Source organism: Rhinolophus hipposideros (genome assembly GCF_964194185.1).
Source record: "Rhinolophus hipposideros genome assembly, chromosome: 20".
NCBI classification, from domain to species: domain Eukaryota; kingdom Metazoa; phylum Chordata; class Mammalia; order Chiroptera; family Rhinolophidae; genus Rhinolophus; species Rhinolophus hipposideros.
In genome coordinates this window covers 49,774,324-49,800,804 of record NC_138066.1, presented here as the reverse complement: position 1 = coordinate 49,800,804, position 26,481 = coordinate 49,774,324, and the positions used below count along the sequence as shown (strand labels likewise).

General features: G+C 51.5%; 1 protein-coding gene across 2 annotated transcripts in view; it reads right to left on the bottom strand.

The window, feature by feature from the left end:
- Positions 1-26,481, bottom strand: part of MGAT5B (alpha-1,6-mannosylglycoprotein 6-beta-N-acetylglucosaminyltransferase B) — a 66,494-nt gene that overhangs the window by 6,274 nt on the left and 33,739 nt on the right. For both annotated transcript variants that reach the window (XM_081029648.1, XM_081029649.1), the window contains exons 9-14: positions 16,775-16,906; positions 15,288-15,421; positions 10,916-11,046; positions 3,125-3,280; positions 1,935-2,081; positions 1,649-1,765 (exon numbers count right to left, since the gene is read on the bottom strand). In XM_081029648.1, coding sequence (XP_080885774.1) covers positions 1,649-1,765; positions 1,935-2,081; positions 3,125-3,280; positions 10,916-11,046; positions 15,288-15,421; positions 16,775-16,906 — 817 coding nt within the window. The remainder of the gene's footprint in view (positions 1-1,648; positions 1,766-1,934; positions 2,082-3,124; positions 3,281-10,915; positions 11,047-15,287; positions 15,422-16,774; positions 16,907-26,481) is intronic.

Below are 26,481 nucleotides of genomic sequence, written 5' to 3'. Positions count from 1 at the left end.
TGGGTGGGTGACCACGTTCACTCGTTCTCACCCCACCCCCCAAAAAAACCTTCGTTTTGTTCTGTGGATGGAAATGGGCTCTCCATAGGGCTGGGTATCCCAAACAATCTAGGAGGTTGGGCCAGACCTGAGCCCTGGGGGTGGGCAAAGCCTTTCTGGCCCCTCCCACCCCTGCCCCTGCTCTCTGGCATAAACACCTTGAAGGATTGCTTTTGCAAAATGTGGACCGTGAGAAAGAAGGCACCTTCTAAGAAGGGCTCCTGGTGGCTAACTGGGTTCAAAAATGAAACAAAACAGAGCCTTCCTTCTTCAGCACTGAGGCTCCCTGGAGAGCCCCCACCTGAGGGCTGGCTCTGGCTTGCTCAGCTCAGAAGGGGCAAGTGAGGATGCTGATGGATGGGGTTGGGGGATAAGTACCCAGTTTCCTGGTGACCTTCTTGTCACTTTCACTAGAAAAACACTCACAAATAGACTGGAGAGAAGGATGTAGGATGGGTTGGGGTAGGTATGGAATTTGGGGAGCCATTTGCCGAGGGGCTGGACTAAGTAAGCCTGGGGTCTCAAGTGGGAGTGACTGATGCACCAAGTGCAGGGGGAGGGAAGGGGGTGTGCTAAAAAATGCAACCCTGCCTCAGAGTCCGGACACCAGGCAGGGCTCTGGGCCCAAAGCTAAGCCCTCACGACCCCATGGGGGATCCATCCCTGTGAGCCCAGCAGTGCCCCAGTTTCCCCTGGGAAAGCAGAACATTGGCTGGCTCTGGGTCCTCCCTGGGAAGGGCTCTCCCCTGCAGAAGGAACCTATCATGTCACTCGGTTGTGGCGGCCCCTGACCTACCAAGTTTAATGGTCTCCAGTTCTGCCCAAGGCCCACCCCAAGCAGTACAGCCTCCCAGGGAAATCGCACTCAGGGAATGTGCTGTTGCGCAGGGGAGGGGACGCTGGGCAGCGGTGGTTATGTTTGCTCAGCCATGCGTCTGAGCCCCAGCAGAAGTGGGTCCAGAGGGATGGTGGTGAGCAGAGGGCCATTCAACGGTCTGACCCCTTCCCCAAACGAAGGAACCAGGAAAGCACAAGACATGTGGGGCTTCCTGAGCCTCTCCTTACGTTCAGCCCCACCTACACACGTGCACTTACACACAGCAACACACACACACGCTAAAGGAAACCTGCAATGCTCTACCCCCTTGCTACTCAAAGGGCTGGGCTGGCACCACCTGAGGCCTTGTTAGAAATGCAGGATTTCAGCCCCATCCTGGACTTGCTGAATCCGAACTGGCATTTTAACAAGATCCCCAGTTGGTCCCTGTCACATTATAGTTTGAGGTGTGCTGCTAAAGGGCCACAGACCCGCGCACAACACCAGAGTTCAAAGAACCTCCATGCACTCATCCTGAAAACATTCACTCACCACCTGACTTGTGCCAGGAGTGCTCTCAATGAATAATTCTGGACCCAGGGCTGCCATGTAAGGTGGTACAGGCTGCTCACTGCACAAACGCATTTCCCTCTCCTCAGTCCCCCACGTTGGTGAGTGGGTATCTATGCCACCCAGGCCTGTAAGTCTGAATTCACAAGAGGGGCATGCTTTTCTGATTATAGCAAAGACACACAGCGTGGGCTGGGGCAGACCGAACGGGCTAATTCTCACCTGGCTTCTCATGATGGCCTTGATGGCTGCTTCAAACTCCTCCGAGTTGTTGTAGTCAACGGTCCACACGTGGGGCTTGCCGATGAAGTTCTCTGCATAGGGGTGCTGGGAGAACACCTGGCCGGGGTGGGGCCACAGGAAGCTCCCCCCTGGCCTGCCAGGCTGGGAAGGGCTAAGGGGAGGCATTCCCACCCATTTGTCCCTTCACCCCATGCAGCAGTCTCCCCCTTCCAGGAGCTGCAGGCGTCCCCATGTCAAATCTGGGGTCAGGGTCCTTCCCACTCACCTCTCTGGAGGTGGGCTTGCCTCGGAAGAACTCGTGGTTGAGGGAGCTGTGGGGCGGGCTGAAGCGGGACTGCAGGAAGACACAGCCGTTGGCGATGGCCTCCAGCGGGGCGGGACCCTCATAGGGGAAGCCGAACCCTATGAAGAGCTGAGGAAGCCAGGTGGCAACATGTTCAGAGAAAGCTAGGCACCACAGCCCAGGAGCCTCAGGAAGCCAGGGGCAAGGTTGGGGTTAGGACATTCACAGGAGAGAGCGAGCGGAGGCAGTGAAGACAGCCCAGAAGAGCTGGGAGCCATGACAAGCACTTCCCCTCTCTAGGCCCTGCTTTCCCCATTTGTAAAATGAGGAGGTCTGATTAGGTAATAGCAATCGCCTCTTCCTGCTCTAACAGACTAAGGGAGAAAAAAAGAGTGAGGGACTCACGTTTAGAAGGCTTCAGACCCACACCTACAGCTGACCTCAAAGGACCTTTACGCTTTTACCCTAAAAACATTCCTTCAGCACCTAACTTGTGCTGGGACTGCCCACAGAGCTGGCCTCCAGAAGGCACTCAGTAAATGATTTGGAACCAATGGCTGCCGTGAAAGGTTGTTCAGGGTGTTCACTGAACAAAGGTACCCTCTCCCCACCCCAACACCTATACACACACATAGACATCCAAGATGCCCAAGGAAAGAAGCCATGGTGAGATCAGAAAAGGGACCTGGAAACTGGCTAGAGACTCTCCAGCCTCAGCCTCCAGCGGACACTCAGGGCCAACAGCAGGGCCCCGCCCACTGCGCCAGCCGCTGCCCCAGGAATACAGCTCAGGGACTTCCAGAAGCAGTCAGTCAGAACTAATGGCCCAATAGAAGTCTAGCTAGGAGCCCCCCCGCCCAACCATCCCTCCCCAGTAGCTCCAAAAGCGGGGCCTGACCCAGAAGTCCATTGGGCTAGACTGGTACTGACAAGAGACAGGTGGGGAGCTCTTCCCCATCCCTGAGCCTTTCTCTGCGGGGCCTCCCCTGCTTGGCATGCACCCCCACTTCTCTCCCCAGCTCTGGCCGGCCCCGGACGTGAAGCTGAGGATAGTGGAGCAAGCTTGGGCCAGTCTACACACGGAAGGGGTGGTGAGTGAGGCTGGCAGGGTGTAGGAACGACCCCCTCGGGGTCTGGCCGGGCAGGTGTGAGGAGGGTGGGGGGTGGCTGACCTTGGCTTTGCGCAGCAGCTGCTGGAATTCAGGCTGTGGCAAGAGGCCGTGGTTCTTCACGAAGGCCGGGACCTCGGGGGGCCGCTGGCTCTCGTAGTACACGGTGCCATGGATCTCCATGTACTTGTTCAGGATGCCCAAGAACTTCTCCTTCCCCTGGAAGATGAGAAGGAGGACATGGGAGTCTCGCCCCAGCCACAGAAGGAAGAGCAGGCAGGAGAGATACCCCTGGTCTTGAAGTCGGAAGATGTGGGGCCAGTCTTCGTGTGGACATTAACCAGCTGTGTGACCCTGCGTAAAGCCCCTCTCCTCTCTGAGCCTCAATGTCTTCATCTGTGAGTTGCGGAGGTTGGACAAGACCAAAGGCTTCAGGACTATTTTTGCCATGGAATTGTTTTCTTTCCAAAGGAGCTCTACGGGGACTGACATTTAAATGCGTCCAGGCAGAGCTGCATGGCCTCCCCTGAACTCCTGATAACCTCCAAGGACCTCTGAGGAGATGGGGAACTCTCCGGAGCCCATCTATTCAGCCCTCATTCATCCATCCATTCACCCACCGTCCATCCTGTCTATCCATTCTTTCTCCCTCCATCCATCTATCATCCACCTACCCATACACATATTTATTGAGCACCTTCTATGCATTGGCACTGAGCTCAGTGCTGGGATCACAGCAGGGTCAAGACAGAGTACTTGTTCTCATGGACGACACCTGTAAGTGAAAACCCCACAAACCAGCAAAGGCTCAGCCGCTCCAGATCCAAGAGTCCCAAATCCAGGCTCTGCTTCTCCTCAACCCAAGGGGGCTGGAAACAGACCTAGCCTTCAGGGGAAGGGATAAAGGGAGGCAGAGCCTAGATGAACAGATAACACCTCAGCCTCTGGGCCCCAGCTGACCCTACGGCTAGGCCCTGAACTGGGAGCTGCAGTCAGTATAAGGCCTTGGAAAGGAATATGATACGCACAGAATCTACTGCTGGCTTCTACTTCTGGGGGCTTTTGAGGCTCACAGAAGAGAGGCAGGGATAAGCTGACAGGAAAGTAGCATCAGGATCTTGGAGAAGGGTGGCTTACAGGAGGGGGCTCTTTTCAGGGAGGGCTAGTTCTCAGCAGGCCAACAGGTCAGAGAAAAAGAACCCACGGTTCTCCGAAGGTCAGTCTGCAAGAAGCTTCAGCCCGGGTTTGGTCTATAAACGACAGCTCTTGAAGAATGTTATTGATACACATCAAAATAATTAATAATTCATGTTTTGAAAAACAAATTATACATTTTTCATAAGGAGGCCTTCCATTTTGGATGGTGGCACCCTAGGTAATGAAGATTAGCTCTGCCTCTGAGAACAACCAGGAAAGCTGGGAACATGTGAAAACATCTGTGAAGGCCCTGAAAATCTACCAAAGAAGGAGGAATTTCAAGGCGAAGATCCAGGAGAAAAAGGAAAGGAGACTGTTGCAGGCAATGTGGGGGTCAGCTTTCCCCCTGGGGCACCTGCTGATTCCGGGGACAGCATTTAGGTGATGGAGCAGCGTTTCTGGTGGCCTTGCAGAGCAGGGGGACAGAAGGCAGAGTTCCCTGCCAAGGAGAGTGAACCCTGATGGAAACCCCAAACACTGGGATGGGGTTTCTCTGGAAGAAAAGAGCATCATCCTTGACCTCAAATGATTTCTATAATTTTTCAATTCATTTTCCAGGACTCAAAACACAAAAATAAAAAGGAACCAATGAAATCCCAATCAAAACCCCAGCAGGCTTGTTTTGTAGACATTGACACACTGATTCTAAACCTCATTTAAAAATGGAAGGGACCTAGAAAATACCTATAAAACAATTTGAAAAATAAGAAGAAAGTGCGCAGACTTATATTACCTGATTTCAAGACTTATTATGATGCCACAGCAAGTAAGATGGAGTGATACTGGAATCAAGATAGACAGATGAATCAATGGAACAGAATAGGGAGTCCAGAAATAGACCCCCACGTGTATGATCCATTGATTTTTGGCAAAGCTGCAAAGACGTAGCAGTGGAAAAAGGATAGTCTTTTCAACAAATGGTCGTGGACATTGAATAGCCATATGCAAAAAAAGAAATAGAACTTGAATCCATACTTCATATCATACATAAAAGTTAATTCAAAATGGATCATAGACTTAAATGTAAAACCTAAAACTATAAAATGTATAGAAGAAAACAGGAAAAAAAATCTTTGTGACCTTGGATTAGACAAAGATATCTGAGGTACAACAGCAAAAGCACAGTCCATAAAAGGAATCACTGAACTTCATTAAAATAAAGAACTTTTGCTCTTTGAAAGATGCTGTTAAAAGAAAGGCAAACCAGAAAATGGGACAAAATATTTGCAAAGCACATATTTGATAAAGGACTTATATATTCCGGAATATATAAAGAACTCTAACAGCTCAACAACAAAATGAATGACCCCATTTTTAAAATGGGCAGAATTTTTTAAAAGACATTTCAGCATAAAACGATATATGGGAAACAAATAAGCACACAAAAATATCTTCAAAATCAGTCATTAGGGAATTACAAATTAAAACCACAGGAGATACCATTGCATACCTGTTAGAATGGCTAAAACTAAAAAGACTGACCATAATCAGTATTGATGAATTTCTAAAGGAGCTGGAACTCTCATATATTGCTGGTAGGACTGTAAAATGGTACAACCACTTTTGTCAAAAAGTTAAACAGCTAAATAATTTTACAATATAACCCAGCTATTCCACTTGTAGATATTTCACCAAGGGAAATAAGGGCATATGTCCATTCAAAGATTTGTACATGAATGTTCATAGCAGTTTTATTTGTAACAGCCAAATGCTGGAAACAACCCAAATGCCCATTAATAGGTGAATGGATAAACAAAGTGTGGTAAATCCATACAATGGACTATTACTTGGCTATGAAAAAGGAAAAACTATTGATACATGCAACAATATGGATGACTCTCAAAATAATTATGCTCAGGGAGAAAATCCACACAAAATGAGTATATGCCATATGATTCCATTTATATAAAATTATAGAAAATGAAAATTAATCTAGTGACAGAAAGCAGATCACTGGTAGCGTGGAGATGAGGAGGAGAGACAGGAGGAAGAGATGCCAAAGGGATGAAGGAAAATTTCAGGGGAGGTGGCCATATCTCTATCATGACTGTGGTGATGGTCTCACCAGTATATATGTCTAAACTTATACAATTATACATTTAAACATGTTTACTGTATTGCATGTCAACTATACTCAATAAAGCTGCTAAAAACCTATTTTTAAATTAAAAGATTTAAATACCTTTATTTAAAAAAAAATCAAGTACATGAGGAGACAAGACTATATGATCAAAATCCAAGAGAAACAGACCCATAGGAGAGCTAGAAGCTGGAGTTAGTTACCACACACTGCCTTTAAGATAAACATGCTGACTATAGTCAAGGAAATAGAAGATAAGATTTGAAACCAAGTGGAAATGCTAGAAATTAAAGGTACAATGACTGAAATGAATAACTAAATGACGGATTTAGTAGAAGATTAAACACAGTTGAAGAGAGAATTCATTTAGGGAATGAACAAAAGAAAATATCCAGAATGAAGTACAGAGAAACTAACGGGTGGAAATTACAGAAAGGAATGTAAGATCTCATGGATGTGTAAATGGAGTCTGAGAAATGAAGGAGAGAGATTGGGCCAGATCAATACTTAAAGAGATAATAGCTGAGAATTTTCTAAAACTAGTGAAAGATCAAACCACAGGTTCAAAAACATCCACAAACTCCAGGTAGAATAAATGAAAAAACACACGGAGGCAAATCATAGTAAAACCGCTGAAAACCAAACAGGGTCATAAAAGCAGACAGAGGAAAAAAGACAAATTAGTTTTAAAGGAACATACACTGACTCCTCAACCAAAATGATAGAAGGCAGAAGACAATAGAATATTTTCATAATGCTGAAAGAAAATAACCACGAAGCTAGAATTCCGTACACTGCAAACATATCCTCCAAGAATAAAGGTAAAATAAAGACATTTTAGAAAAATTTTAGGAAATTAAAATACAATAAGCATATAAGCTGGAGAGATACAATTAAAGCATGTTAAGATTCTTTTCTTACCCCATAAAAGGTAAAAGTGTTGATTTATATTAGACTTTGATAAGTCAACGATGCATGCTATAATTTTTAGGGGCGCCACTAAGGGAGTATCATTATTCAGCTAATGGGGAGTGGATTTAAAAATATATATATCAATGTAAAAAAAGATAAGAAATAAGAGGAAAAAGAGCATGGAACAGGCAAGAAAAAGAAATAGAAATCAACTAGTAAGATGGTAGATTCAAAGCCAAGTGTATCAGTAACTACACTAAATGTAAAAGGACTATTTACTTTAAAACTGAACATGCTCACAGAAAAAAAACAACTCAACAGCAAAGCAAAGTATGGAGAAAATGCTGAATTCCCCACTCAACTTCCTAATCCCATTATCAGAAGCAGCTATGATTAAGTTTTTTGTGCACCTTCCTCAGATTTTTGATGCATTATTAGCATATATACATTTTCTTTGAAACACATACATGTGCACAAATGGGTTCATGTTACATATACTATTCAGCAACATTTTTCCATCACACACACACACACATTTGTATGTAAACTTCAAGTTTCACAAAACCATATTTACTCAATACATATAAGGTCCTCTGATATTCTATAATTCTATTATATGTTATTCTATTTCATTTTAAAAGGCTAGCTAACACTCTGAGTTGACAGAAAAGGACAAATACTGTATGGTCTCACTTACATGTGGAATCTAAAAAAGTTGAACTCACAGAAATAAAGAGTAGAAAGGTGGTGCCAGGGGCTGGGGACATGTGGGGACATGTGAAGACATTGGTCAAAGGGTACCTCCAGTAATAAGATGAGTAAGTTCAGGGATCTGATGTACAGCATGGCAACTGTAGCGAATCATACTTGAAATTCGCTAAGAAATTTGTGGTGTTCTCCACACCGAAAAAAAAAGGTAACAATGTGAAGTGATGGATGTGTTAATGAACTTGATTGTGGTCCTCATTTCACAATATGACACATATCAAGCCGTTGTGTTGTACACCTTAAGTACGTGTAATTTTTCTTTGTCAATTTTACTTCAATAAAGCTGAGGAACAAAAGCCCAGAGCTCTGCGTAAATTTCGTGACTCATCCACGGGTTGCAACCTGCAGTTTGAAAACCCTCCTGGCTCCCGCAGACAGCTCTTCTGAGGTTTGGAATGTGTCCTCCAGCCAAAGGGAGGGCTTGCCCGCGCGTGAACCGGCTGTCTCTCTCCCGGCCTCACTCCTGCTCCCTGGGACTTCATGCTCTAATAAAAGAGCATTATCTAAGCCTGAGCCTCAATCTCTGCTTTCTGGGGACCCAGAATCAGACAGGCCTCTGTGGCCCCCAAAACCCTCACCCTGATCCTGGCTGCCACTTCCATAGGATGTGATGACCTGGTGTCACCTCCCTCCTCCACTTCTCTGCCACCAAGTCCCCTGAACTCTGGACAGCATTGGTCCCAGGACGCTGCTTTCATCCTTCTACCATCCAGCCACCTCTGACTTCTGTCGCAAAGACCAGAGCAAAGCTGTCTTTTTTTGGAAGCAGCTTCTTTGCGGCCTTCTGATAAACAGCTTTGCTCCCGGCTACCACAGAGGTTCCAGGGCTAGAGATAAAACCTTTGTCCTCCCAGATATCATAACCGCTCATCCTCTTGGGGGAGTTTCTTAACAGTGTTTTCTGGTAAAAGCAGACACAGTTTGTGCTATCCCCCTTCCCAGAAGCCCCAGGCTTCCGTGGCAGCCAGCTCGTTGGGCTTCCTATGAGAAGGGCTTCTTGTCCCTGTCCCCACAGCCCACGGTGGGTACTGACATCTCAGCCCAGGTCTGGGGCCTTTAATCCTGCCTGGAGGTCAGGGTCCAGCATGGTAGGCACAGGGCAGCTCCTAGGACGGCTTATTGACCTCAGGCAGGTAGTGAGGTAAAGGTTGGTAATCAAGATTAAAAGGCTAGCTAACACTCTGAGTTGACAGAAAAGGACAAATACTGTATGGTCTCACTTACATGTGGAATCTAAAAAAGTTGAACTCACAGAAATAAAGAGTAGAAAGGTGGTGCCAGGGGCTGGGGACATGTGGGGACATGTGAAGACGTTGGTCAAAGGGTTTCTCTCTGCCACGATCCACTGTTCCCTAAGGGGGGAGGCTAGGCAGAGTTGGAGGTAAGTGTGCTGGCTCTGGAGTTAGATGTGGGTTCGAATCCCAGCTCTGCCTCTTACTAGCTCGTCACTCTGACCCGTGCCTGGGTTCCTCATGTGTAAGAGGGCATGATAACATGTGGCACCTGCCTCAGACTGTGGCAAATATTGAGCACCTAGGACACAGCAAGCTCTGAGTGCAGGAATATTCGCTGCTGCCATGACTTCACAGGGCTGTGACACAGACCATGAGGCATCCCCGTAATCTCTCCTTTCTCCTCCTTCCTCGGTCGCAGAATGCCAGCACTGAGCTGGGCATATGGCTGCCTGGAGCAGAGCCCCTTCCCACGTCCCCTGGGATCTAGCCAGGGGGCAGTGTGGGAAAGAGACAGTGTAATGTCCAGGCAGCATCCCTAAACGTGGCCCGTCTTGGCCCCTTCCTCCTCCTTGCTGGCTGGACTGCACATGGAATGACTGACATGTTTGTGGCCATCTTAAACCACGATGCAAGACTCGGGGTGGAAACTAAACAGTGCAGGTCCACAGGCGAGAAGACCGAGGAGGTCCACACCGGCCCTGGGCTGACATGAGAGTCTGAACAGGGAAGAAAACATATTTCCATCTTGTTTAAGTCACTATTAGCTCTCATCCTAAGCCTAAGCAATACAGTCTGAGAATTATTAGCTGAGATGACCATGTGATAATGGGCTGGACGCAGGATTCAGGTGCTCAGTAAGTTTGCCATGGTCGGCATCTTGATTACCAACCTTTACCTCACTACCTGCCTGAGGTCAATAAGCCGTCCTAGGAGCGGCCCTGTGCCCACCACGCTGGACCCTGACCTCCAGGCACCTGCCTCTGCTTCACAGAGGGCGCAGGAAAGAGACCTGGAACTCTGCTGTCCCCACCACCCTCGTCCCTACCTCGGTCCTTCCCCAGGAGCCACGAGCCCCAGCGAGCCGACTCCGGAGCACCCCCGGGGAGACGGCATGAGAGGGAAGGGGAGCAGGAGGAGGGAGGAGCACGCAGCAAAATCACCATACCTGGAGCTGCCTCGTTGCCAGGGGGCAGAGAAAAGAGGAGAGAGAACAGGTCAGTGACCGGGCGAGTGGGTACCTCCCACACGGGCAGCACTTTTCTAGGGACCCCGCCCTGAAGATGGGGTTCCAATCTCTACTCCTCTCCTGCCCTCTCCAGTGCCTCCCATCCCACAGAGCCCCCAAGTCTAGCCCAAACCCCCTTTGCTGGGCGTACAGTGTTTGGGGATCCATCCTAGGGAGGCGGGCGGGTTAGGTCGCACTCCTTCATAAAGGACATTTGAGTGTGTGGCAGAGAATGGAGGTGATGAGGGGGACAAATTACAAGCCTCCAGGCCAGTATTTCCTACAGCAGTTAGGGACCTCTTTTCTGATCCATGCGTGGGGGACATTTTCCGTGTCCGGTGCTGGGGGAGAGGGATGGAAGCCGAGTCCTGGAGGCGGGAGTGCCTGGGGGCCCGGGAGGGGCTGCCTGGGGCCCAGCTCGCAGCAGCCATGCTCACCTTCCAGATACTCGCCTCCTTGCCATACACAACGGCCATGTTGCTGGCCTTGCCATCTTTGATGAGCTGCTTCTCCGTCTCGTTGAGCTCCTCAGACACGAAGCCCATGAAGGAGTTGTCCGGGGTGTGAGCTGCAGCCAGACCACAGGGCAGGAGGGGGTCACCAGACAGCCAAGGACACCCCTGGGTCTATCAGGACAGGTCCCATGGGAGGGGTCCCGCTTGGCAGGGATGCGAAAGGGGGCTGGTGGGGAGATTAGCCATCTGTGCTCTGGCCCTGAGCTTGTCCCTCTCCAGAGACAGAGTCTTGGAACAGAAAGAAATCTGAGAGGTCACCTAGTCCCCCTTGCTTGCTTTCAGATGAGGAAACTGAGGCACGGGACGATGAAGCCAAGGGCCCATGTGACGCAGCCAGGACCCTGCTCTCACCACAGTCCCGCTTTTCCCGTTTGCTTTGGCTCCTCCCTCTGCTCTCACTCTCTGTGCATCATCAGCAGTCCTACTATCCCAGGTGGGGTTTCTCCCATCACCGCCATCCCTGTGCCCTGGTCCTGGACCACTGTGACCGCTGCCCCCCATTTCTGCTGTCCTCTTGGCATTATCTTTTCTCTTGAGCGATCCTTTCAAATGTAGGTCTGATCAGGTCCCTTCTCTACACAAAACCCTGCAGTGTCCCCATAAGCCAAAGTCCCCACAAGGATGTCAGGATCTGTCCCCTGCCGCTCCCCCTTCGACAGCATCTCATACCACCCCCGACCCAGACACTGCCAGGCACGCTCCGTCTCTCATACAGGTCTCTATTCACGAGGCCCTTATTCTTCGTCATGGTGCTCACTGACTAGACGTTGTAGATTGATTTGTTTGTGTACTATTGTCAGAATATAAGCCCCATGAGGGCAGGAGCTGTCTTGTTCACTTCTGTGTCCCTGGCACCTGGAACAGCTGGCTGCTAATTCATGAATAGGTGGGCACATCTCCACTTTCACACCTCTGAGCTCTGCCCCTCCCTTTCCTCTGCCTGGAGTGTCCTCCTCCCTTTTATTGGATGAGGAAATCCTATTCAGCCGTCAGCCCCCCCTCATTTGCCACTCCCGGGGTCCACGCACCCTCCCTTTGCAGCCCCATCCACTGTGGTCAGGCATCTGTTAAAGCTCGCGGACTTCCTCTCATCCCCAGAACCCAGGGCTCCAGGCCAGGGGGTGCATTTGGGCTCCTGCTCCAATTCCTCAGTCATGCCCGAGTGTCACCACCGGTCAGTGTCTTGCATGGCAGCAATGGAGGTTTAGGCACAAGTGCCATCATTTGCAAGGCACCAGGAGCAATCTTGGAGAGAATATTTATTGAGCCCCATCAAATCTACTCGACTTTCCCGGGTGGGAGAGGCTGTGGCCAGTAGGTTGGCAGCAGCCACACATTCTGGACTTCCCAGAACAGCCCTGATCCTTATTACCCCGCTTCTTCATTTCTAGATGCATGTTTTTCACACTTGAACAGCATTTCCGAAACTGGGATATATACTTTAATTAAATGTGTGGATTTCAAGTAGTATTTCTACCCACCCCTGAACACCCACAAAAAGGCACAATCAATATCTGGTGCATCTTAGCAGAGGTGATGGTTTCCCCTCCAAGTGTCCAGAAAGCTCACACATTCTTGGAACTCAAAATTTGACCACCGTGTGGATGGGTCTTTGTTGGTTGCAGACAAAAGAGCTCTTCTTAGAGCTTCAGAGGCATAAGGAGGGGCCCCAGGGGCCTGGGATTAGTGTTCCGGTGGTCAGGACACCAGCAGCAGTCCTGTCCCAGGCAGGGAGCGGCCCCAGGAAGGCAGACCAGACCCTCCCTGACCACCTTTCTCTGCTGGGCCCCCATCCTCTTTCCTGCCCGTCTGGCTCCAGCTCAGGCTGTCACCCAAGCCTCATTCCCTGAGTGCCATTTCCTCCCTATTCTCAGAGCTAAAGAATCCTTCATTCCACCAACTGCACCGGAAGGAACACGTTTAGGATACAATTAGCAAAACCAGTGGGTGTGGGACAGGAGTATTGCAACCAATTAAAATGACAGAGACCATTAAGTATACAGCTTCTGGGTCAGAGCAAGGGTAAGGCCAGGAGAGGCAGCCAGCCTTCCAGTTAGCTCACTGGGGAAATCCACTGGCTAGATGGGAAAGAGGTCTGTTCACGAATTCCTTCCTGCACTTGGTACTTCGTTAAAACCGGCAAGCTTCTCTGGCTTTTGTTTTCCCTTTCTTTAATTTATTCAATCAATTAACATTTTCTGAGGACCTCAATAGGCTCTAGGGAAATAAAGATAAATCATCAGTCAATGGCTCCTTTTTGAGTGATTCATAATCTATTAGCAGATATAAATGGATAAGCAAATAATACTCATATGCTTCAATATATGCTTTAACAGAATTAGGTTTAAGAGTTATGAAAACATGCTGCCTGGAATAGGAGACAAGGGGATCAGTGAAAGTGCTGACAAAGAGGAGACATTTGATTGGAGTTTTGGAGGGTGACTAGGAATTTGCCAGGTTTTGACCACCACTTCCCGTGGGCTTTACCCCGGGACCTGTCCTCATTTTCTCACTGGGTTAAGAGATTATTGTGGAAGCCTCTAATCCATCTCTTGCTTCCCCTCCTCTACCACTGCTCCTCTGACCATCTGCAGTCGGCGAGAATCATGTGTCTCAAAAAACCTTTTCTCCACCACATTCCCCAGCTTAAGAACCTACAGTGAAACTCGGATTACAGTGTCCAATGTAAAGTCAGGAACCTTTGCTAAAAGACCCCCACCCTCTGCTCCCAGGTCCTTCTTTCCAGCCTCATAGCTCACCGCTTCGCTTCTGAGTGAGCTAATTTTCCAAGGCTCTTAACTCTATAGTGTTTCCTCTCTGCATCACAGATGCTGTTTCCGCCGCCTGGAGCACCACCGCCACTTCCTCCCAATTCCCTTCCCTCCACAATCTGCTCCTTGGGACCCTCCCCACTCTGTTCACTCCCTGGGAGCACACTGTCATCAGATGACCTGTTAGGACAGTCACTTTTCTCTTGGAGAAGCCTCATGCAACCTTGCAATGGGTCGTGGGGAGGGAGTCCGGTCCCCACAGGGCCTTGTGACCTCACATGAGACACAGCGTCTCCGGGCCTCAGTTTCCTCATCAGGATTCCAAGGAAACTTCCCACCTTCCCAACATTCTGGGATCCCATCAAACCATCACTTACGTACCCCAAAACTGCCCCTGCCTCTACCATAGCCTAGAACCTGGACAGTAAGTCAAAAGAAGATCCTAAGCTTCTGGAAGGGATGCATTTACTTGACAGGCTAAGTAAAGATCAGCCACTTTCCTTACAGCGAGTCCCTCAGGACCCTGCTCGGAACTTTAATTTAGAGACAATCCTGCCAGGGGTGTTTATCTGTCTTTCTGACCCAGAGCCTTCAAAGAGCCACAAATTCGTGCAAGATGCTGCTAGAGGCAGGTTCCCTGACAACAATTAAGTGACAGCTGATAGCCTCCCAACAAGGAGAAAAAGCGCGACATCAAACAGTGACAGAAGAGGCCACTTAGAAAGGGGACACAGCTCTGCACACCTCTGCCATCCCCCCAGGGCTGGCGCCTGTGCCAGGGAGATAGAGAATTGACCCTGAGTTGTCAAGAAAAGGTTATTTCCAGTATGCTGCATCTAAGAGGGTAAGTCGGTGTGTGTATATATTTCAAAGTTGCATTAAAAATAGCTAAAGATCAGCTCTAATCGCACTCCTTGCCTGACGCCCATCATCTGGGGGGGTCCACAGGGGACCCAGCCTCTGCCTACAGCCTCACTTCCCATTAAACCCAACGTTGGAGCCTACTGAAGAGCTTGCATTACAGACTCTTCTGGTTCTTTCCACATCAACCTTCACTACATCTGTTCCCTCCTCTTAGTAAAGCCTGCGTGTCCTGTCCCTTCACCACCCAGTCCACTTTCGGCCTCTCTTTCTGGAAGGCCGCAGAATCTCTTTGTCCTGGAACTGTGTGCTCAGCCACTCTCCGAGACCCACGTGTGCTCCTAGAGGACAAAGGCCATGTTCTGCTACTGTTGGAAAGGTCCCCATGTTCCTCCAAGCCGGGCTGGAAGCCCCCAGGCTGCTCCCTCCATGCTCTCTGCTCCCCAAGCACCGGCAGAGACATCCTTCCCAGCTCACACGTTGGCTGAAAGGGGAAGGAGGCTTTCGTGGGGGAGACCCATGCCTGGCATGTCCCACCCCCTGCCCAGGGGGCAGAAGACAGTGAGAGATGAGATCCTGCCTCCTCCGGTGCCACCTCTGAGAACCACAAGAGGCCCCAGCTGCTCTGATCCCCGCCCACGCCATTTGGCTGGGACACTCACGGAACATGGTCATGAACTGCTTGGGGTTGAGGTTCCAGTAGCCCCAGTTGGTCCGGTAGCCGTGCAGCGTGGCATACTCCTCGTGGTTGTATGCAGGTTCTGTCCCAAAGGTGTCGATGACCCGGATTCGGCACCTGCCCCCCCCCCAGGACCGGGAACCAGGGTCAGCAACTTCCCGTGTCTCCCAGGGCTGGGGTTGCCCCAGCCATGGGCACTGCAACCAGCCAATGGCTGGTCAGGTCATACAACGTGTGGTCAGAGCTTGGGCTCGGACACTACCTAGCTGTGTGACCACAGGCAGGTGCCTTAAGCTCTCCGGGTCATCTTCCCCACCTGACAACAGCCCGGCTATCTCAGGGCCCATGGCTACATCTGAACCACAAACCACTAACTCAGAAACTGTTAGTTGTTACAGCTGCCCCCAGGGAGCCTAGGAGGGGAGGTCCCTCCCCAATGCCGCAGGGGTCACCTGTCCAATTTGCACTTTCCTGGACAGGAAGCAACTGTCACTTGAGCCTACAGCCCCTTTGCCCAGGAGCCTGCCACCCCCAGGATGGGCCTGGCCTATCCTGGCTGAGATGCAGAAGGGTAGGGCCCTGGGGGGACAAGCCATTGCCACAAACCCATCTTTGGGAAGGCAGTGCCTCAAAGTCCCCTCTCCTCTATGAGTCTGACCACTTCAGGTGGACCTCCCAGTTCTGTCCCATCCCGAGGCTGCTCTCAATGGCCACAGCCCCAGGGCCATCCCCTCCATTCATCCACCCCCAGGAGTGGGCACCTGAGACTCAGACGCCCCACATGGAGCTCCCTCACCCTGCTCCTTCCCGGTGACCCAGAATCGCCCACAGACTGCTGACATCGGCACTATTCCCCCAGAGAAGGAACAGGGCGGGAGAGGAGGCACCGAGTGCTCAGAGAACATGCATTAATAATAAAAGCAATAACGCCGCCTGTCACTTTTTTTCCCTAATAAAATCATGTGGGATAGTCAACGGGACTGGAGCAAAGGTAATAAATAGCAGGGCTCCCTGTGCTAAATTAAACCCGTGTCCTGCTGAGTGCAGAGACCAGAGATGGCACTGGCCTTCCTCTAGATAGGGAGGGGTGGGGGCTGGGCCCCCACACAGCAGAGGTCACAGCCCCTGTCCACTGGCCCATTCACTCCCACTCCTCCCTGCAATTCCTCTGCCCCCACCCTATCTAGGTAACCTCTGACCCCCTCCCCTCAGCCTACCAGGAAGCAGAGGGCCACTGGAGGACTCCCTCTGGTTTATTAATTGTCTTCCAAGTTAGCTAGGAAGCAGAGCTCCTTGGAGGAGGATGGTGGTGGGGAGGGGCAGGGCAGAAGGCAGAGCCTTCCTTCCACTGCAGAACCCAGGACCATGCAATTCTCCCACCCTGGGGGCCAGCTGGCAGCCAGAACGCGGGGGCAGGCTCGCAGGGGTGGGGCTGCTGCATGCTGCCACCACCGCCCGTGGCCCTCTCACCGGTACTTCTTGAAGGACAGTCCCATGTGCTGTTTCATCTGCTGTAGGCCGTGGTAGTCAGTGTAGATGAGGTCGAAAGGCAGCGGCACCGTGAGCGGGCAGTTCCCCCGGCCTGGCGGCACCCCTAAGTTACTGAAAGAAGAGCCCTTCAGAGTCTGAGCCCCCAAGGGACCCACAGGCTGCAGAAGCCCACCTTCCCAACCGGCCCTGTGTCTGGGGGTCCTGGTGCCCACCCTGGTTCCTACAGCCCAGAATAAACATGGGGGGGTGCTATAAAGGAGGGCAAGGTTGTCCACAAGTACTGGCCGACTCCTGGAAAGGAAGTGAGCAGGGCAGCCATGTTCAGCTGTGTAGGTTCTTCACTGCACAAGAGACTCTAACGAGGGGCAAGTGGGCCTGAGATCCAACCTGGCTGGCCACCTGCCAGGAGGAAGAGGCGCCTTTTGTTCATTCCCACAAATGCACTCCCTGCAGGATGGTGTCTGCCCAGAGGGGGTGCTTTTAATGTTCGCAAGATGCCAAAATGCCTGTGGTCCTCAGCACAGTGGCCGTGTTTGGAGCTGAAGGGTCCCAAACCCCCGGCCTCAGAACAAATCCCGTTGCTCTGCTGACCAGCTCCTGGCCCACAGAGACGCCCAGCCCTGACCCACAGGTACACTCCACCTGCCGGATCATTCACACGAGGGTTTCCATCTGGGACAGAGCTGCCTCTGCGGACCCAGCGCTGGAGCCTTCGGGTCATCTGACTGGAGCCTGAAGGACCTGGCCACAGCTGCCAATGTAAACGCCTTTGTCCACGCGCAGGAGCCCCCGCCGACACCTCCCACCCAGTGCAGGGCGTGCGGAGGCATTTGGAGCCCCACTCAGAGCACCTGAGCCAGGAGGGGAGTGGTGTTGGCCTCCCAGAGAAGCCCCTTTCTCTGGGGGTCCCACAGCAGCCGCCCACCTCCCCTGACTCCACCGCCCCTGGTTTCATGGTCCAAATGCCCCTTCAGGGATCCGGGCGACCAGCAAACTCAGGCGGGACCTCTGACGAGGTCACTCTCATCAGAGGCAAAGGGCAACAGTTGCTCAGTTTCCGGGGTCACATCTCTGGCTCCTTGAGACAATTCAAGTCATGTGGAAAAGTACCAGCCTGGATGTCTTTGTGCTGTCTCCGATCATGCTCAGCATGTCACCATCACAAGCTGGGGAGGGGAGGGGGGCGCTGTGTACACTGTCCCCTGAGCACACTGCCCAGACAGGCACCTTTTCAATGAGATTTATGGTAACCTGATGACAAAGCCATGATGAAAAGATGTCAGGGGAGCTGTGTGCCACCAGGATTGAAGCATGGGGTGGCCTGTGCTGGGCAGAGGGCAGAGGAGGGGAGCGGCTTTCTCTGTGCTCTCCCCCACCAGCCAATGGCCCCCAGACTCACTCAGCTTCCCCACACTGGCTCCCCTCCCATGTTAGAATCTTGGCTGCTAAGTGCAGAAAGGGGAATGCAAAATTCAAATAACTATTTCCTTCTAATTTCTTAACCATAACCTTAAAAATGGCCAAGGCTCCTCCCCATCCAACTAATTCTGCAATCATCCCCCTTTCCAGCTGGACGGCCACACAGGCGGCTCAGAAACCTGGGCTCCTAAGGCAGGGCAGGCTTCTTAGGCTTTTTTGTTGAAATACCCAGAAAGCAAAGGAAAATGAGCATAGACTCCACACTGGTGTTCTAGAAAGTATGCCATCACCTTCATCATCTTCGTGGCTACCTTTCTGAATACTGGAATCATTCCAAGTGCTTTCAATGTATTAATTCATCAGCTCCTTCCAATTGGGCAACTTCCCTATGAGATCAGACCCATTCTTATCCCGCTTCCCCCTTCACAGATTAGGAAACAAAGAGGTTTAGTAATTTATACAGGATTTCATAGCCAAGAAGCAATTGGAACCCATGTAGTCAGGCTCCAGAACCCACACTCCCTCCCTGCACCCCCTCTCACACACATTGCTACATTTTCCTGCCTCCCCAGGCCCACTGGGCATCAGGCAGTACAACAGTGGATGGTCAGATCACAGTGACATCCCAAAACTCGGGTCCCCAAGCTGCCAGCAGATTCAGTTCCAGTCCCAGTTTTGTTGCTAACCTTAGAGGAGTCATAGGCCTCAAGGAATTTCATTTTTCTCATCAGCAAATGATAATAAAAATGCCTGCCTTACAGGGCTCCTGGTAGGATCAAGTGAGGCAAGGTGAGTGGAAGTTCCACTAATTACTATTACTTTTAGTCATCGGTTCTATCTACTGAATTTCCGAGTCTGGCAACACCTTTCTAACCGTGCTTCCATCCCCAACTCACACACAGCCCACTTTAAGGCCCTGGTCATTTCTCACCTAGAATCTGGAGATTTCTTACCTCCTGATCCTTAACTCAAACCTCTGCCTCCTCCAGGAAGTCTTCCTTGGACCCCTGGGCAGAGTAAGACACCCCTGTCCCAGGCTCCTTCCACCCTTCCGTCAGCCCTCCCTCTACACTGTTCAGAGTCACCTCCTCAGGACTGGGCCCCCTGGGGGCAGGGCCAGTTCATCTTTGAAAGCCCAGAGCCAGGACCTGATCTGGCCCAATAAGTACCTGTTGTGTTCATGAATGAATAAACAAACCAATGAACCAGGTGAACTCCCTTAGTAAGAATGGTTTAAAGGTTGAAAGTTTGGTCAAGAAAAATCTATCAAGAGAGAGAAGGTGCGTGAGTGAGAAAAACCCAAGGATGACAGGTGGCTGCTGGCTCTTCCAGAGGGCAACTAGCCTCCTGGTCTGGTCTGGGCACAAGTGGCCCCTCTCGTCCTGAAAGGACATACGTAGGAAGGAGAGGAAGAGAGATAACTGGTCTGGGGACTGCAGATCCCCTTCCCGGGAGGAGTTAATGAGAAGCCACATGGTCTCCCCAGCCCAGGAGACAAGGATTTTCAATTTAAGGTGACTTCACAGGAGATAAGTGTGTGCAGTGCCTCATTACTCTTGTCACAAAGACTCTGAGCTTGACGAGAGGACAGCGGAGGGTCAGCTACGGGAGAGGGGGCTGTGGTTTTATCGCTCATGATTTAAGTTCACTTTTATGGGCAATTTTACGCTAAGTAGTTGGTTGCAGTAGTCACATGAATTGAAAAATATCTCCTGACAACCTTCAGCCAAAGGTGCCCAGGGAGGCCTGGCTGTGCAATTCCACCTTCTGCACTGACTCCTCGAAAGGCCCCTGTCCAGACGTTTTTGTATGTCCAATGCCAAGTTCCTCATTTCTCTTTGGACTCTTAGCCGAGAGCTGGGGGGGCGGGGGCTGCGTCTCTCAGCGCCTCCCCACCCCCAGGGTGCAGGGGAGTTGGGGACAGGCAGCATCTCAGGGTGATGGGACACAGCGCCCCCGCCTGCCCACTCACTACCATACCCAGTGCTTGGAAAGATGGAATTCCCAAATTGGGTGGTCGGAATATATTTCTAAATGTCCCCAGGCCACCTGAATGGGAACCTAAATACAAGCTAAAAGGGGGAAAAGGTAATCTAGGGAAACAGAGCTGTTCTGTGGGTCACCTGGTTATCATCTGGCCCCCAGGACCAACCCAAATTAATCCCCATGAAAGCCACCCTGTTGGAGGGAGGGGGAAGAGCAGTCAGTGTTTAATGGGGACAGAGTTTCCGTTCGGGAAGATAAGAAAGTTCTGCAGGTGGACGGTGGTGATGGCTGCCCAGTCGTGTGAATGTATTTAATGCCTCTGAACTGTCCACTTAGAAATGGTTAAAATGGTCACTTTATGTTATGTATATTTTACTACAATTGTTTTTAAAAGCGCAATTGTCCATGCCCATGGGACGCGTGGTGGCCCCACGAGGACATGCTCAGCTCTCTGCCTCCCAGAGGAGCCCGTGTCCCCATCTTCTCCAGGACAGCCCCGCCCCCTGGACTCCCAGCTGGCCACAGTGTGGGGACTCAGCAAATATCCAGAGAAGGAACAATTCCACTCTTCGCTAGAAGATCAAAAGGTAGGATGGGTAGATGGGACCAGGGAGGAGGAAAAAAACATCCACACCCAATAGAAAGAAAAACAACCCTCGGCTGGGCATCAAAGAGCTGCGTTCCGACACAATGAAAAGCACCGTGGGTCTGAGCCCCAGCATGCACTTGCTGGCGGCCTGGCACGGCGACACAATCATTCTGGTATCTGCCTCCACTCCCATAATGTGACGCTTGGATGGACCTCCACAGTCCCTTCTAGGCTAAAAATCATCCGGTTTTATTTCTCCCGTGCCTTTGGTCTGTGGCTGCAAATAACTTCTCTAGGTGGTGCTCAAATTCTAGAACAAACGATTCTCTCCCTCTCTCTCTTCTCTGTGTGGGAAGGACCTAATTAAAAAGAGTTCTTACAAAGTGCTCCAAGATCTTTGGCTCCAGGTGCTAAAGTGCACACAGGGAATGTCAGTTTCTCCCAGATCCATCTCATTACTGGAGCACGCTGGCTGGGAGCCAGAATGTTTCTGTCTCCCCAGGGGCCTGCTGTCCCTCTGACCCTGCCCAGTGCCCCATCTCCTGAGCATGATGGCACTGCCCCCCGTCTCTCTCCCATGGCCCATTACCAGAGCAGGCCACTGCTTCTTCCCAACAGCACAAGGGGACATAAAGAAGGCAACCTAGAGAGTTAACTGGGCATCTAATGAGCTGCTCTAGGAAGGGAGGGGAGGATCACTAACGAGGAAGGAATGATCTCCTGCACCGTTTTCTTCTCTTGCCCAGGACGGGCTGACCTTCCTGTACCCAAAAGAAGCAGCCTGATGACGCCATCGTGATGGGCCCACCCTCAGCTCCCGTCTCTCACAAAAAGGCTCTTGGAGGATCAGGGACCACTGCTAAGGAGAACTGCCAGGTCCCCAGCAGAGTTGGGGCTTGGAGGAAAAGGGAATTCAAGGGGAAAACAGATGGGAGCACATTCCAGCCGTGCCTCAGCCAGAGCCAAGGGGACCAGGGGCTGAAGCTTCTGAAGGGAACCCCCAGGGAGCAGCATCCCCACCTGGGTGGCCTGGTTGTTCAAAGCTGACACTTTCTTCCCCAGTGTTCCTTCTTAGTAAGCAAACTCAGAGCTAAGAATAGGGCTGCAGCTCCCAGGAGAGCTGGATGAAACCACACACTCATCCCTACAGCTCCGGGGGCTGCCCGCACTCCTGCTGCGAGAAGAGGAACCGGAGCGCGTCCCTTTGGCTGTTCCCTGCCTCCTTCCTTGCAGACGGGTCCAATTTATATAACAAATGCCTCTAAATGCTGAGCACGAATCGAGGCTTCTCTCCTCCAAGCTCTGCTTTAAATGTGTGAGGACAGTGGCTCTCAGGCCTGGGTACTGGTTAGAATCACCGAGATACCATCACGGTTCCTGATACCCAGGCCGACCCCAGAGGTGCCACCTTATGGCTCTGGGGTGGGGCCTGGGCATCGGTCGGGATGCTGGTTTTCAGTTTCTCAGGTGATTCTCAGGTGCCAGGGCTCTCGCTCTTCTATCCAGTCCTGCCAACCATTGTTGAGAACAAGCTGTGCAGGGCCTTGGAGGGCATGGTGATAGGCGGGATTCTGCTCTCGGCCCGACTGGTACAAACCCTGTGGTTCAAAGGAGAGATGCAGCCTGGAGGCTGCATGTGAACGTGAGGGGTTGTGGGCCTAATCCAGAACAGCTTAGAAAAGACCAGTGTGGCTCCCATGCAAGGGCCACCCTTTTACCCCAGGCCCTTTATGATGTGAGGGCAAGTTGGGAGGCACACTAGGCTTCTGTGCCATCCTAGGCTTCTGCGGGCTTCACTGAGAATAAAAAAAGTCCCAGGCGAGTCCTGCCCTTGTGCTGAGGCTTGAGCAGTGGAGTTTTACCTCTTTCTTACTTTTTATGAGCATTTGCTATCACTGGTCACACCCTCCTTCTAGAAGCATCTTCGCCTTTGGCACCTGTCACTTCATATCCTCCTGGCCACTCCTTCTCAGGCCTGGTTACCGATCACCTGGCATTTCCATTCCCACTTGTGTTCAGTTACCGTTGGCTGCCAACATGCTGTCTCCATTCTGAACCCCGGGCCTGTCACTCAGCTGCCCCCACGTGGGCACCTCTAATTCAACGTGTCTGAATCCAAATTCAAGGTCTTCTTCGGGTGCCCCCACACACGATGCTTTTCTCTTCCTCCCTCCTCAGAGAACGGCCGCACCATCGTCCCAGTGGCGTGAGCGCACGAGCTCAGCCTGGTGCAGGCCTGTGTGAGGCAGTCATAGCCACATCTGAATGGGTTCAAACTCTGAGGCCGGCCCCCACCGGCTCCTCAGAGGGCTGAGCTTGACAAAGGATGTGGTCCCTGCCTTTGTCATTCCCCGGGGACCCTCCCCGGTATTTCCCTTGAACAAACACTGTACAAACAAAAGGGCCGGGACACCGATTTCCACTGGAGCCAGGCGTGCTTGACAGCCAAGAGTTTGTGTTTCTTGTCCCCCTTATTTAAACATTCTCCTCTCCAGCTTTCATCATTTGCCAGTTAAGTCAACTAATTTTCTACTAAACCCAATTTCACTCATGGCTGGAGGAAGAGCTCAGTAATTTTTCCTCATGCCATGTACTATTAATGATGCTTGAAATTATGTAAATAAAATTGATGAGTACAGCCAATTCTGGGCAGGCGGGAAGGGAAAGGCTTAACTTGAAAATGCCCACTGTGCATTCCTGAGGACGAGTCGGGGTGCAGCCCACAGGGGGCTCTGGCTTGGCCTCTCCTTCCCGCCACAAACTGCGGGGTGGGGCAAGGACACGGGACGTCTGACGTCACCTGCAGGCTGTCCCCGAGCGCACCGCCCCCCCAAGCCACCTCCCGAAACAGGTCGCAGGCGCAAAGCCAGACGTGCGTTCCGTGCGTTGCCCCCACATCACGCCAGTGAGCCGGTTAATTAAAGCACCGAAACGCGGGGAGCAGAGAAAAGCGGCTCCCCCACGCAGCCCCGTTGCTTAGTCAGTCGGTGGCCAAGACATCTGCTGGGAACATCTGCGAATAAACTACAAGCCGTGTACAAGCAGCATCTTTGTCCTGCCTTCCCCACACAGGTCATTTCGCCAGCCCAGGGAGACGTTTCTGTGGCAGAAGACAAGCTGCGACTCTCAGAATTCAGATTACCTTTACATCCCGTTGACCTATTTTCAAATTCACCTGGCGCCGCTGGCATGGAACGGCTCCTGGAGGCTGGGAGGTGAGGCTGCCCCTGGTCCGGCCTCCCACAGAACCCACGGCAACACCATGCGTGGGGTCAGCGGTGTCCCTGCCCACGGCCCTTTTCCACGCTGAGACCATCTTGCTGTGGGCTGCACTGTGTCCCCCCAAAATTCCTATGTTGGAACCCTCACCCCCAGTACCTCAGAATGTGACCTTATTTGGAGCGAGGGTCTTTACAGAGGTCGAGTTGACATGAGGTCATGAGGGGGCCCCCAGTCCAATATGACTGGTATCCTTGTAAGAAGGGGGAATATGGACACACACACACACACACAAGGACAAGCCCAGGTGAGGACGAAGGCGGGGATCTGGGTGGTGCTTCCCCAAACCCGTGAACGCCAAAGATCGCCAGCCACCACCAGGAGCTGGGGGAGACCTGAGACAGACTCTCCTGTGAGTGTCAGAAGGAACCAACCCTACCAACACCCCGAGCTCAGACTTGTGGTCTCCAGACTGTGAGACAATACGTTTCTGTTGTTTAAGCCACCCAGTGTGTGCTACCTGGAGACAGCAACGCTAGCAAACCAACACACCTCTGTATTTACATCTCCACTGGAAGGAAAGGCCTGCGTTTCTGTAGCATCAGGGTGAGCCCAGCAGAGAACGAGTTTGAGGAGCTCACAGCTTTACATTTGTCCCTGGGGAAAAAGGATACCTAGAAAGGGCGTGGCACAAAGCCCATTCCAGGTAGCAGGTTCCCACCTGATACCCAGGGAGACACGCGAGTGTCCCCACTGTCTGGGCCACCTCCAAAGGCTGCCTCCCTGGCCCGCCCCCTCTACTGGGCCCCCACTCCTGCTACCAAGGGTACCGTGGAGGCTTCTGGGTGTGCCAATGCAGGCTCGGGAGGAATCTGCACACTCTTTCCACAAATGTTCAGGGGCCCTGAGCCCCCACCCCAGGCCCTAATCCTGCCCCTCAGGACCTGAACAAGGGACACAGAGGACAGTCTCTTGAATAAGCTATGCAGGCTAGTTCACACATTTTACAATGTCCCAAGCCCACAGCTGTCCCCTTCCTCGGACTGTGTATGTGTGTGTGGGAGGGATGCTCAGAGAAGCCACAGCCTCAGTTTTTCCACTTCTCAACCCTCACTGCTCATTCAGATCACCTGGGAGCTTTGAAAACGTGACACTTGCATTCCCCCCCTTGACCAATTAAATCAAAGACACCGAGAGTCACCGACAAAACATTGGTATTTTTCTCAGGAGGCTCTGCTGCAGCCAGGGGTTATAATCCCCACCTGAAACCTGTTCCAACCAACCACAGCTAGTGCTGTCAATTTTGTAGACATACTGTATTGTGTCCTCTGGGTAAGGTGGGTTTCTTTTCTTTTTTTCCTTTTCATTATTTTAAAATTATATCTGGTAACAGATTTAGAAAGCCCCTTCCTGAGGCTGTTCCCTGAGGTAGCTGAGCTGTTTACACAATCCTGACCTGTCTGAGCAAGAGCTTTTGCTTGTACCTACACCCCACAGGGGACCAAGGGCAGAGCTGTGTGGGCATAGCCCTGGCCTGCCCATTTAACAAACTGCAAATTGGAGATGGGATGAGCTCTTCCTGGAGACCCTGCTTCTGCGGATTTCAGACCCACACAAGACTGACAGGAAGTGACCTGTTGGTGGGAAGATACGGGTTCTCTGTGGTGTGTGCACGGGGGTGTGCACATGTGCATTCATATGCAGTGTACTGCATGTAGTGCATGGGGTGTGTGCAAAGGTGTGTGTGTGCATGTGTGTGGAGTTGTGCACCTGTGTGCAGACATGTGCTTGTGTGTGCATGCGTGGAGTGTGCACACGGTGTTTGTGCAAATGCATGTGCACACATACACAGGCGTGCATGTGTAGTTGTGTGCAGTGGCATGCTTACACACGCACACATGTGCGTGCATGTGGGTGCATGTGTCTAGTGGGAGAAATGGCAACAGAGGGTATTTCAGATCTTGGGGCCTTGCTTTCAGGGCTCCCCAGTACAGTGACCCCCATCTTCACTGCTCTGGCGCTGTGATGGGCAATGGGAGCCTCGCTGACCATAGGCCCAGTGCCAGGGCCAAGAAGTGACCAGAGGGAAAGGAAGTACACTAGGCAGGTAAGGACCCAGGTGTACCCCAGCGTGCACTGAGAGGCAGAACTGAGTTAAATTCCTACCTGTTAGGTTTGTCAAATACCTGCTCTCTCACGGAAGGATGAGCCTCTAAATGTGGTGTCAAAATGCCTGGGACAAGCCTTCCTGGACCCTGAGGGAGCAGTAAAGGAAGGACGTTCCCAGCTCTCTGGCCCTAGAAGATGCTCGGTCAGAAGGGAGGAATCCAGCTAAATGCTCTTTGGTAAACGTGATCTCATGTAACCTCGAGGAGGAGTGAGGTGTTGGTGACGCTGACAGGAGGGGCTCCACACTCACAGCAGACTGTCTGTTGGGGACGAGGGCTCTGGACAGCCTCCACCCCCAGGATTC